General features: G+C 34.5%; 1 protein-coding gene across 1 annotated transcript in view; it reads left to right on the top strand.

Annotated features, from left to right (window-relative positions):
• Positions 1 to 13255, top strand: part of SOX6 (SRY-box transcription factor 6) — a 245401-nt gene that overhangs the window by 207477 nt on the left and 24669 nt on the right. Inside the window, exon 12 of the mRNA XM_050711088.1 lies at positions 9794 to 9902. Coding sequence (XP_050567045.1) covers positions 9794 to 9902 — 109 coding nt within the window. The remainder of the gene's footprint in view (positions 1 to 9793; positions 9903 to 13255) is intronic.

Here is a 13255-nt window from a genome sequence, read left to right as displayed (position 1 = left end):
GCAAGAGCTACACACTTAGACCCTTATTCAGTGCAGCACATTAGTCCACACTTACTTTAAGCACATAAATATTTCCCTGGAGTTTAGTAACGACTATCCCTGCCCTTGTGGCCTGTGTTGCAATGGAGTGAAGGTGCTCAGCACCTTACAAAGTTAAGGCCTATATAAGGCTGAAAGAATTTGTAACTTGCTCTCTTCTTTTCGTGTTTTTTTTTTTTTTTTTTTTTGTTACTGTTGTTGTTTCTCTTGAATGAAGATTAAAGGCAGGAGATAGTTGAGGTGTACATCTATATCATCACAGGCATTAGGTACATCACACTTGATATTGTAATCATGCAAACAGTAATCGTGCCTTCCTGACATAAACAGTAAGCAGCACATTTTCCTGAGGTTGGAATAATCAGAGAAAAACATGGCAGTGATGGAGCTACAAGAGGCAAAACATTGCATAATGACGTTATTATCATTGTTCCATTGTCACCTGTCCTTATTCTTTAGTGATATGTTTCTTCTCTCTCTGAACATAACAAAAACCACCTGCGTATAAATAGTGTAATATTTAAGCAGCAGTCGTAAAATGCAACCTTGGAAAAATATACATAAATATACATAAATATACAATATACATAAAATGCTACAAAATGAAAAACAACAACAACAACAAAACCAAAACAGATTGATAAATACAGAAAAACCCATCCTAATCTATATATGCATGATATGCAATTATATATTTACATACAGCACAAGGCAAAGCATATATTTGAACACAGTAGCATTCGGTGGGATTTTCTTAACTGCCTTGATTGCATTTCTAATTCTAAATACGAATATGAACATTTAAGCCCAAGTGTCTTGTGCATCACCAATTTAAGCTACTTCAGGTGTCTTCTGAAAATGGGATGGAACAGCCATGTCTAGGGGCCTGCATTGCTTATAAACAAAAAGGGTAGGGGCCTGCATTGCTTATAAACAAAAAGGGTAGGTACACTCAGCAACTCATTCAGAGCATCACTGGCATCTATACCTGAAATATACAACACTATAGATGTTCAAAGATTTCTGTAATAAATGCACAGAACTTAGGTTCAGATTTTCCCCGGGAGTTTAGTTGTTTAATTTAGAAATACATGACAGTAGAGTATGTGAAACATTTGTTTTTAAACCTTTATAGCTATGATTGATGCATAGAGTAGGAAAATGTATTTATTGTTATTTGATAACTGATTATTGCATCATGTAGTCCATTTTCATCAGTTTTTCCAGTACTGTTTGATCATGTCACAAAAACTGGCATATGCCTTTCATAACTGAAATGGTGGAATGAAAGTATCTATGACAACAACTGTCATGCATTTAGCTTTTAAAAGTTTAAAATCAAACATATATATGTGTCTGTTTCCATGCACTTATATTCTATATTGTTTATAAAAGAACATCATATTGTTTCTCAAGATGTTTGAGTGGTGCATGTGTGTGTCAGTGTTCTGAATTTTTTTAAGATCTCTCTTGCTCAGATTTGTATGGAGGGCAGCTGAATTTCCTTTGTGCTGTTGAGGTTTGCAGAACACCACAATGACATTGAAATTGGTGACTTCTTTTTTTCCTTTTTTTTTTTCCTTTTTTTTTCCCTCATTCCAAAAACATTGTTGTCTTGAACCTAGAATAGTTTTTCTGGTTGTTATACTTCTGTGGCTTCTTGCTAAAGCTGTGTTTTCAGCCTGGGGTATATTACTGGATGATTAAGAGAAAAGGGAATTCAGAATTTGAGAACAGGAACCAGATCTCTCGTCTTTTAAATTCTGTCCCAATTCTAATGCATGACAATGCTTTTAATGAAATTTAGTCACAAAAGAAAAGTTTGGGGAAGCGTGCACAGATATATGTGCACAATCATGGCGTTTTGGAAAAGTATTCCTGTACGCTTTTATGTCATTTTAATGTCTACATTTTTAAATACTTTGTGGAAATGGGAACATAAATGACAAGGTCCAGCCATCTTCTAAATTAAACCAAAATATAGCCAAATATCTATTATTATTATTGCTTGGTTTTGCCATCTTCTTATGCATTTATTTGTGTAACTCAAATGTTAGAAATATGAATGACCATTCTGAAGGTCCAAGAGTAGCTACTGAATTGCTTGCATTAGTCACTTTATGGCACAAGAAAAACAGTTTTGCTGGTTCCTGATAGAAGCCTATGTCAGTTGTCATTTGTGATTATTTTCATCTGTCTCTCTCTTAAAAATGTGCATGGACGCACTTAGCTAAAAGAAAAATGTATTTTTTTAAATGGGTGCATTCCAATTCTTTCTAGTTACAAGGTACATAGATTTGGTCTTAAACCATTTACCAGCTCTCCCTTAAATCTAGTGGGCAATACCTGATGTTATAAAAGAAAATTAACTTCTCTCCCTGGAAGGCTTCCAGTTAATCATCTGTGGTCAGGAGGAAAGGGAGCAACAGAGAGAAAGAGGGAATTTCTCTTTGACCCCAACAATTGAACAGCTTACACTCTGGAACATGAGATTTGATTATTTTAGCATGTGTTACTAAAAATGTTATTAACAGTCAAAAAATTATCCAGCTCTTTTAAAAACAAGTGACAGCCCAGGCTTTGGACTCTTTCTGACCTCTAGTGAATTCTGCAGCTGTATTATGCAGTGTTAAGTAGAAACTCCTTTTGTTTGTTTTTCATTTACCAGCTGTTAATTTAATTGATTGTCCATTTGTTTTTCGAGGACTAATGAATTCTCATCAGTTTAAGGTAGAATTCCACAGTTTATGTGATTTAAAAAAAGATCTTCACATTTTGGTTGATGTGTAATTTTACTGTAGACTACCGTATGAGTTTGCTGCTGAAACAAAGAGTTAATCAGAGAGTTCTCAGATACTGCCATGCATCATGCCATTGTGCATGAATAAAAGTTTGGAAACCGCATGAAAGCAGTAGTTGGGTTACCACACAACTGGATATGCTTAAGTCTGAACGCTTCATAACTCTAACTACTGGGGAGTTGCAAACTTATAAATAACCTTGCAATTGGTTAAAACCATATTAAAACCATATGAACAAAGACATAAAGCATTTGGTTAAGGGGGCTCAGTAAGTGCAGTAATCCTGTTGAAAGTAATCTAACCAGGGCATATCCATAGCTTAGGAGTCCCTGCAAGTGCAGCAATAGTTAAGGGTATGTCAAAACTTCATATGTAGGAGGGCATAATATCCTACTTAGGTGGAAACATTCGCTATCTGTACTGTTTGCTTTTAAAAAATACTTTAAAAATCATACGCTGCTATTTTTAAAGTCAAGCTTCAGTGCACTGAAATCTGTTAACTTAGTAGTATGTGCTGAATGCTCCCAGTAATCAGGGGATTCATCTAAATCCTTCTTATTTGTTTTCAGAGCTCAGGATGGCTACTGCTCACACTAGCCAGGGGCTCTTGGCATTCTGGTTCTTAAAATCAGACTTCTAAAACAATTAGTTAAAGAGAGTGTTTAAAATTAGGCAGTTTGGGTTTGCATTTGTCTAATGAGTTTTTCGCCTTTAGCACTCCAGTTTCAAACTTTTTATCTAAACACTTTACGTTTGGATTACTTTGCAATTCTCTATTTTGACTTCTGAACCTGTCTTAAAAGAAGAGTCCATATCATGAACATCACTATGAAATTGTGGTCCTGAAGAACTTTGGAGTTTTTTTTTGCTTGTGATGGGCTTGCATATATGATGCTGTCATGTGGAAGCCAGCCGAGGCTTGTCAGTCAGGGAAAAAAATGTTTTAATTCCCTTTTATCTGCTTTTAATCCCTTCCTTCTCAGTCATTCTTTAAGACAGAAGAAAATATTTAATATGAAACCTGAAGACTTTTCTCTCAATTCACCTCTTCAAGCAGGTTGCTTGTTTTGAGGCACTGTAACCTAATACAAACCTCAGTCTGTGGCAGGGATGATAGTCTATGCTGTACATTCAGCATATCAAGGAAGTACTGGAACAGTTTACAAACAATATATGGGCCTTCAAAAACCAAACCCAGCAGTAGGTAGAGGTGAAAATCCACCAAACTGTCCCTCTTAATTTGGTTCCTGAGATCATTCTCTCACATTGGTAGAATTATTGAATTTGTGTATTTCTCTTCCATACGAAAATTGAAAGGTCAGGTTGCATCAATAGCAAAGAAATCAGCACATCCTTTGTCCATGTAACCTGTAAATCAGTGGTTGGAAATGATACACTTTGTATCCTGCAATATCTTAAAATACCACCATTTCTACAAGAAGTCAACCCACTTTGCTAACTTAATTTATCACATTTATTGGAGCACCTCCCACTGCTATGCTGTTGAAAACAAGCTCTGGATATTCACCACAAAATTCTAGAAAACCAAAGGCCCTTCTGTGGGGTTGCCATGCTTTTAGTTGTAACAATAATGCAACTATTGTGTTTATCTACTTTGCCATCCAAAGAATTCCAGCAGTTGCATGCCTGCACACCAGTAGGATGATTGACATTGTTGTAATAAGGTTAATGTTTAAACTTCCCACCCATAATAACTAAAATATTCAGAGATAAGGCTGAAAGTTAATTTGTAATTATCCCTGCTGTGCCAAGATGTTGCAAAAGATTCTAAGTGGAGGGTAATTTAACTTTTCAGTCTCAGCTGTTATAAAAAGTAGGAAGAATAAAGCAAAAAGCTTGGGACATTTGTATGTTGACTTTCCAGGGGAGGAAAAAAAAAAAAAAAAGGTCTTGTGATTCCTCGTTATTCAAATTGGGAATAAGTTTCTCTGTGTTTTGTTGAAAATGTGCTTTTGATATTTTGAATATAGTAAGTTGTTTGCCTGTTGTTTACTGTCTATGGTACACGAAGGGAGTAGATAACAGCTAGCAAATAAACTGCTAGAATATTTAGTGTGGAATAACTCAACTGAAATATATTTTATACATAAAGACAACATGTGATAATTATTTGTAGTCATTCTAACTAAACTACTGTCCTCAGAAGAAATAATATCCCTTCAGTTGTATGCTCTGTGGCTTCAGTGAACGACCCATATTAATTCAGTTTCTAGAAACTGGCTCTTTAAATTAATGTTGGTAACTGCTTCCATGCTAGACTGTTGAAATAAAGGGTATTACATCATTGTCCAAACATGTCTACTTAAATAAAAAGTATTTGTTTGCAAAATATATATATATTTTAAATCTTTCACACAACGATCAGCGTGCATGCCATTTTCCATTTCAGTCTAAGCATACATTTCAGATGTGGAAAAAGCAAGCATGTTGAAATAATTTGAGGCATGGGTATAGTCGGATCAGTCTTGGTAATCCAGAAGGGAGGGGTACCCAGTGTATTATTACATTTCATATATTATTTTTCAAGAGATGGATGCAATCAGTCATCTTCTCGCATATGGTTTGAAAAAAACTTGTCGTGCTGGCAAGTAAACTGTTATTTAAGTACACAATCCATGGTACTACAGAAACAGTTTTGCCAAACTTGTCCAAGTATTCTCACATCCTTAAAGATGGTATAAATATCATTTATAGCAAGCCGTTTACTTCAGACTATATGGAATGCCTTCCTGCTCCCCTGATCTAAGTGTCCCAGTTTGCATTATGGCCTTTATTGCTTCTGTTTGATGGAGTGATCAGTAAAAATTTAATGACACTATAAAATAATAAAAATGTCATTAATTTACCACGGATCTTGGATGCAGTGGTTGTAAAGTTACATTAATAAACAGAATATTTTTTACAACAAAAAGCATTGTTACGTGGGAACGTATAAATAACGCACATAAATTTAAGAGCAATTTTACTGTTAGCACACACATTATTATGGAATAGCCAATAAGTGTATAAAACATAGTATATAAAATTTTATGAAAATATACTGTGCACATCAAAAATTCAGCTTTTATCTAAGTGCAGAGAAAAGCCATTATTGTGTGCTTACTGTTTCATTGCTGTTCTTTCACACGATCACAATTTTACATTTGTTTCCAGTCATTTGAAGTTTGCAGCCTTCTCAGAGGAAAAGACTACTGCTTCTTTTTCCTTTCCTTCTTGCTTTAGTGAATTGTTCTTCCACCTTCCACACGTGAAGAAAGAATTGATTCTTTCTGCCAGAACATGACGGAAAAGTTGCTAATTTAATGCAAAGCTAAAAATAATGCCAAAGGGATTGAAAGGCTTGCTTGGTGACTCTGGAAATAAGGGATAACTATCTAGCAGTCTATCTGTCATCACTGGGGCTGCTCCATCACTGACTGTGATAATATGTGAATATGATGGATGCCACAGCCTTGTGGCTCATAACATTTAACATTCATCAGCTCTCACTAACGGGGGCTTTATAATTTAAATATCTTTATTTAATATGCAACATCTACCTCATACATCATAATTTCAAAGCACTTAGAGAACCAACAGTCCTGCAAGACAGTTGAGCAGACTTTAATTTTTTTCAATAACTTTTACGTTTTCTGCATATTTGTGACTGGCAATGCATAAATAAGTGCCTAATCATATCACAGAATGGAAAATTAAGATATGGCTGTTAAGAAGAATCTTTCCCCTCTTTTTTTGCTCATTTTAGAGATGTGATTATTTTTACTGTATATTCAACATAAACAGAAGCACAAAGGATTTGAATTGTTATGGGAAGAGCTTTCAGTTTTCCATGTGGACTCCAAATGACTGTGTTGGTCTAGTCATATGAGAAAAGGTTGTCAGTGCTGTGTCCTAAAACCTTTCTCTAAAATTGTAATGGGAAAACTTAATGTGACTATACAGTGTAAGCTCCATAGCTAGTACAAACAAACCAAAAACATTCAATATAGAAATCCAAAATGCTTTTTCACAGAAGACAAAACACTTGCACTGTCCAGAGCCGTGCACTTTATTACAAACTCACCAAAATTTTCTGTTAATGCAAGGGGGATGGAGGTAGCAATATATCCAGTAGTCAAGCTACATGTCTGCAAATATAATGCATGTATCGGTAACATATTTATTAGTGTAGCTATTTATAGGCATTTACTTTAAATTAAAGTATATTTTTAGTTCATATAGGAATACTATGGACAGAATTAATCTTCCTCTCAGTCCTTGTTCATACTAGGAAACAGGTATATTTTTAAAGCATTATTAGTTTAAACAACTATTCTCCTTAGGAAGAACTCAAGACAGGAGCAAAGACAAATCCCTTAAAAAAGGATCTGAACCTAGTGGGATAAGTTTCCTTTCTAATGATAAATTTCATATGAATTTGTCGTATTTCACTGAATTGTAAAGACTAGATAAAAACCTTATTAATATTGGGGAACATTATTCTATTTTTACATTTCTTCTGAGTTTGTCTAATCCCAAAGCAAATATTGATTTTTTTTTTATAATCACTGTGATTATTTTCAATAAAAAGCAAGCAAAGAAATGACTTCAAAAGGCATTTCAAACATTTAAATAGCTTTGTTACAGCTTTTAATGAATTTGAAAGAGGAGGTTATGAAAGAACTATAAGTACATCTCCTTTGTTTGACAAGAGCAGGTATTTTTATGGTATAAGTGCTTTCGTTTTACTGTTCCTGAACCTTATCATGTAATTCTCCCTTTTCTCCTTCCATGTCAAAATATTGATATTTTTTCAGAAACTTTTTTTTCTTCCTTTCTTTTTCAACAGAATATTTTCTGGTAAAATCAAAGAGAATGAATGACTAGAAAGATATTTCAAATATGCGTATTGATATGTAGCAGAGTCTGTTGATTTTTGTAGCAGAAAGGTATTTCTCCTTCTTCTGAAACACACTTAAAGGCTGTTCTTCCAAGAATACTGCAGGTGCTGTGTTAACATCCTTAAGAAAAAGCTTTTAGTGCAAATGTTTTGGAAGAGACAATATATGTGCCAAAAGCTGTTTTCTTAGTACTGATCTTTGTTTTTATCTCAACTGCAAATCAGCCTTTTGCAATGGAACGCAGAATCCTTGACAAACTTATTTTTTATTCTGTCTAATAGTAAAACGGATCCCATCCTGATGATTCAGGTGTATTGTTACATTGCACATCATCTTTCAGTACAATATTAGAACTCAAGTATTACAGTTCCTTTCTGCACTCACATTTCATTTGTAACTCTTTCTTTACTCTGTGAGTTTCTTTGTATGTGTAAGCTCCTTCATCAGCCACAGATTTAACAGAGGAAAATAAGTTATGAAGTTAAGCAAATATAAAATGCAGAGATATTTTGTTAGATGATTGAAAGATTCTGTGAAACTTCTTTTAGAAATGCAATTAGTACCTGAAATGCCTTAGCTGCATGTTGTAGCAAATCCAGTGTCAGATTTTTGCTTTCTTTTTTTCCTCTGCAAATTAAAAGAAAATAATAATAATCCATGATTGGAGTGATCAAAAGAATGAGGATTCAAAAGAATTCCTGAATTATTTGGTAATGGGATTTTATTACTGAAATATATTCCTAAAATATAGTGATAACACAAAGAAATATTTGGAGGTGGAATAAATGAGAAGTCAAGGCCATCAAGGACGATTGATTCTTAAGAACATTTCCAAGCTTCTAACCATCTTGCAGGAGAGAAACTTGTAATCTTTTACGTCTAGCATGCACAGCACAGAACTAGGTCATTGAACAATAGACTGAACAGCAATCAGCACTCTACTTCTGCATAATGCATTAAGTATAACATGGAGAAACTGTTCGTAGAGCTGAAAGCTGGTATTTCACGTCTGTAAATTCAAGCTGACATGACATTTAATATTGTTTCATAGTAATGAACAACAAGGTTTCATTCATTCACAAGTACAACATAATGCCAAGTTTAGTCTGAAGAGGTAACAACAAGGCAAGAGGGAAAACATGTTATGTTCCTTCAAATGAGAATGCTAAATTAGTGATAACCATTAAATGCTTTGCTACTGATACACAGCACTACAGAGACTGCTATTGTGAGACAATACTACACTGTCAATTGTAGTGACCTTGTCCAGCAGTTGACTGAAGAACTGGGTTAACACACAAAATACCTTTCAGTTACCAGTTCCAGCATTCGTATGGAGGTCTCCAGCTCTCAAAAGCTTTGTGTTTTTCTAGAAGCGAGCACTCTTTTTCTTTTCCTTTTCTTTCTTCTTTTTTTTTTTTAATCTCCTTAGGTTCCCTTTCTACTAAAGGTACAATTTAAATTCCTAGACAAAATAATAGTATCAGTTCTATCATCTATTATTCCTTCTTTCAAATACTTGTCTTCGAAAAACTCTTGCATAAAATTCAGACTTGTGTTTTCTCAGAGGTATGATTGCTAACTTGAATCTCATAGTGGAAAAAAAGTGTTTTTTCCATTAAATTAGCAGTATATTTTAGTATAAACTCTTCTTTCAACTTCTGAATTTTCATGTCTCCCAAATGTTGATTGTCTTTTCTAGTTTAAGTCAGAAAATAAGTGGAAAGGCAAAGTGAGCAGCATCAGTCGGCGCTGTTCCCTGCCAAGAGTGTTTTGTATTTGCATGTACAATCATTTATGCATTATGGCAGTGCAGATCAAAATAATTTCAAAGCTTCTGTATATGTTTCACATTTAAAAACTGATTTTCATAAATGCAAACATTCAGAATCTGTAAAAAAAAATAGTCCCTGAGTAAAATTTCTAATTAAATGCATTCGTTATTTATTTGTATTTAGAAAATAAGGCATGTATCAGTTTATACATACATGTACAGGCTCACAATGAGATATAAAATATTTAGGCATTAAGACTGCTTCTGTTCTTTTCCAGGAAAGAACAAGATTTGAGAATTTAGGCCCCCAGTTAACAGGGAAACCCAATGAAGATGGAAAACTGGGCCCTGGTGTCATTGATCTTACAAGGCCAGAAGATGCAGAAGGTGAGTTGCAATTTTGACTGTGGGTTACTGACCACTGCATCACAGAATGGTTGTGTATCTGAAATGCTGCTAATGTCATAGGTGCTGTCTAGCTTATATCCCAGGGTAGCATTTTATGAGCGTTTTTGTGAGATTGTAATAACTCCACAGCAAAGGGCAGATACATGAAAAATACTGCATTGCATTTATACTCTAAGCCTTCCTACAACATAGCTGTTTTTTCCCCTAGCAGCTGTCAAATAAGTGTTTACATTTTATACTACTAATAAAAATGTAGGGGACACTGAGAAAATTATCTCAGAAAGGCAGTATGTACATGTATATACTATGTACACATGTATATATATGTATATGTATGCTATGTATACATGTATATAGGCAGTATATACTTTCACCAGTTTTTAAGGATTTAGCAGCTTTGGAGAAAGTTAGAGCTCTTTAAGAAGTCTGTCAACCAGTGCACTCACAAACTATTCAAGATATAGCAAGCACACATCTATGGACAGACAGCTGTCAAGTGAAAATGTAAAAATATTTCACATTTTCTATATGAATGCCTTATACATGATACAAACCTTCAGTGCATTTGTACTGATTTCAGTGAGAGTTCAGTATATCATGCATTACAGGATCAAGCTACAGATGAAAATCAGTGTTTCTCAAGACTGAGTTTAACCTCTACCTTATCATACATTGGAAGAGAACATAACATATAGGTAGATAGGAACCCTACCAGTGACTATAGTAAGATTAATCTACCATTCAGTTAGCAAAAAATGCAAATTTTCCTCCTGGATTTACTTTTTTTTTTTTTTTAAACTTCACAAATTCTAGTTATGCCACTGTTCTTCAGCAAAAAGGTTAAAATATCTTTTTTTTTTTTCTGTTAATCTCCAAACATTTCACAAGTTATCAGTTTGATTTATTCTTGGATCAAAAGAACAGAACCAATAAGCTCATGACTGTTGACCAATAGGGCTTTTTTTCAAATTATTCTTGAAATACAGAGACAGAATTTGCCTGATTAAAAAATATTAATATTTTCTGTGTAGAGAAGTACTCCTCTGACCACAGAGTCTGTTCTGTCTCTCTGTGACCCAGAAATAAATGGTCCAGATAAGGCCCCTTCAGTTTGAAGTCTGAAAAATAACAATTGTTATTTTATTTTATTTTGTTTTGTTTTGTTTTATTTTATTTTGTTTTGTTTTATTTTGTTTTATTTTGTTTTATTTTATTTTATTTTATTTCATTTCATTTCATTTCATTTCATTTTTATGTACAAGTAGTGCATGATATGTCTGTGATAAAACACCTTAGAGTCCTGATTCTCCTTGCTTGCCAGCTGACATACGTTATCTTCAATCAGTTCTTGGGCAAACCTAAAGAGCCTTGAACAAGGACATACACTCAATGGAGACAGTGCAAGTTCAGGTCCAAGATGTTCCTTGGATCCTTGTTCCTGTATTGACTCACCCATACAAAGGAATAGTAAAATTCAGATTTATTTCAGCAAAACATTCCTACTTATTGGCTTAAAATCATGATTAGCTTGTCAGGTGGAACTGACACATACCATGAGCACAAGCTTACAGGCTTTTTGCTTAAACAGTTGTTTTAAAGTAATTTTTCATAGTCAAGATTTCTGGTCTCCATAACAGTAAGATGACTAAAGGTCATCAACTATTTATTAAAAATAATTTTTGTTACAAGGCTATCATCTTGATGAAACATTTCAGATTTTCCTAGTATATATAAATAGATCATTATAAAATCAATAATTTCCGGATTCTCATTGTTAGGGAGCTACTATTTCTAAGAGTCACTTGCTTGTACTTAATTGGATGTGGTTTAAACAGAAAAATAATGGACAGACTATAGTTAAGAAATAACTTTCAGACAGGTGTTTTGCAATATTCTTTTTCTGGAAAAAGGACTTAGGAGATACATGGGACTTTCAAAAGTACTTATTGACTAATCAGTTATTTATAAACTGCTTTGAGAAGAAATTCCCGTCTTGCTGCAACTTCTCATATTTCAACATGTTGAAGAGTATTTTTTTTCCTCAGTTGGGATGAAAAGTGACTACAGGATACTTACAGATACGCAGTTACAGATTCCTATGACATAAAGTTCCTGCTAACTCTCTGGGTTTAACTCATTTCCTTCAATTCAACCTTTCTCTTTCTAGTGTCCTTAACTTAGTATCTTGGTACACCTCACGGTACTGACAGCTCTTGTTACTGGATAGCGCAGAACGAAGCTTTGACATATGTAGTAACCCAAGCTACAGTGATGTGTGCCAGTTTAAGGACAGTGCTCATGTCTTTCTAGAGCTGGTGGGGCAGTTTGGGGAATGGTGTGTTGCTGCATGGGAAATCCGAGTTCATGAATGGATTCAGATTTCCATACTTTGTTTAGCAGCCAAGAGATGTCTCTGGAAAAGATGTGTTCGGCGAATACCACTGCTGAGCTGAGAAAAAAACATTGGCAGCATTTCAAAACTGAGCTATTTATTTGACCTTCCAGTTGTAGACAAGGTGAACTCAGATATTAGATAGATACAAAAAAGACCTTCAAAATACCACCCAAGGTTTGCCGCTCATCTTTGGCAAGTTAGATAGGAGATAACACTTCTAACGTGGCATCTCTTAGAGTGGAAGTCCATTGGAAAGAGTGCTGCTGAAATGTCAGCAGTTGAATTATGGCCTCTGATGCTTTGTACTGTGCTACAGGCTCTGTTCATTTTAAAAAATATTAATGTTTCTTCCCAATCATCATGAAGCTGTTACAGATCTTCCTAGGTTTGCTAGGTCACAAAGTTTTTTATATGCACTGCCAGTATTTTGTGCTTGTGTACGTGTGTCTGTTTAAATGTTGGGTTACTAAGAAACTTGACAACTTACTCTTCTGCCTCCTCTAGAAGAAGACAACCTTGTTGCACTGTGGTGTGTTGCCAAGGTCACAATCTCAACTGAATGTCAAAGTCTCCTACTAACCATCATCATAACCTTTTAAGACCTGGTGTGTTTCTTCACACACCTTCTTTTCTGTTGTCATTGTTACTTTTAATCTTTTTTTTTTTTTCTTAATATATTTTTGAGTGCACATTGCTGTAGACAACATTAGATAATACTTACCTGTTTTGTTGTATGCTTTTACACAGTCATACAGGAAATAAACATTTCTGAAGTAACATATTGGTGGCCAACTTTAGACCCCACTTTCTTTCTTCATCATCCAGATCTATGAGGTTCAAGTGCATTTGTGATAGAGTGAGTGCATGGCTATGAGGTCTATCAGATTACTCCCATCACCAGAATTTTCAAACTTCAGAATTGTGAAATATACTACAC

Source organism: Cygnus atratus, chromosome 5 (assembly GCF_013377495.2).
Source record: "Cygnus atratus isolate AKBS03 ecotype Queensland, Australia chromosome 5, CAtr_DNAZoo_HiC_assembly, whole genome shotgun sequence".
NCBI lineage: Eukaryota > Metazoa > Chordata > Aves > Anseriformes > Anatidae > Cygnus > Cygnus atratus.
Note: the sequence above shows the minus strand (reverse complement) of the source record. Positions and strands in the feature narration are given on the sequence as shown.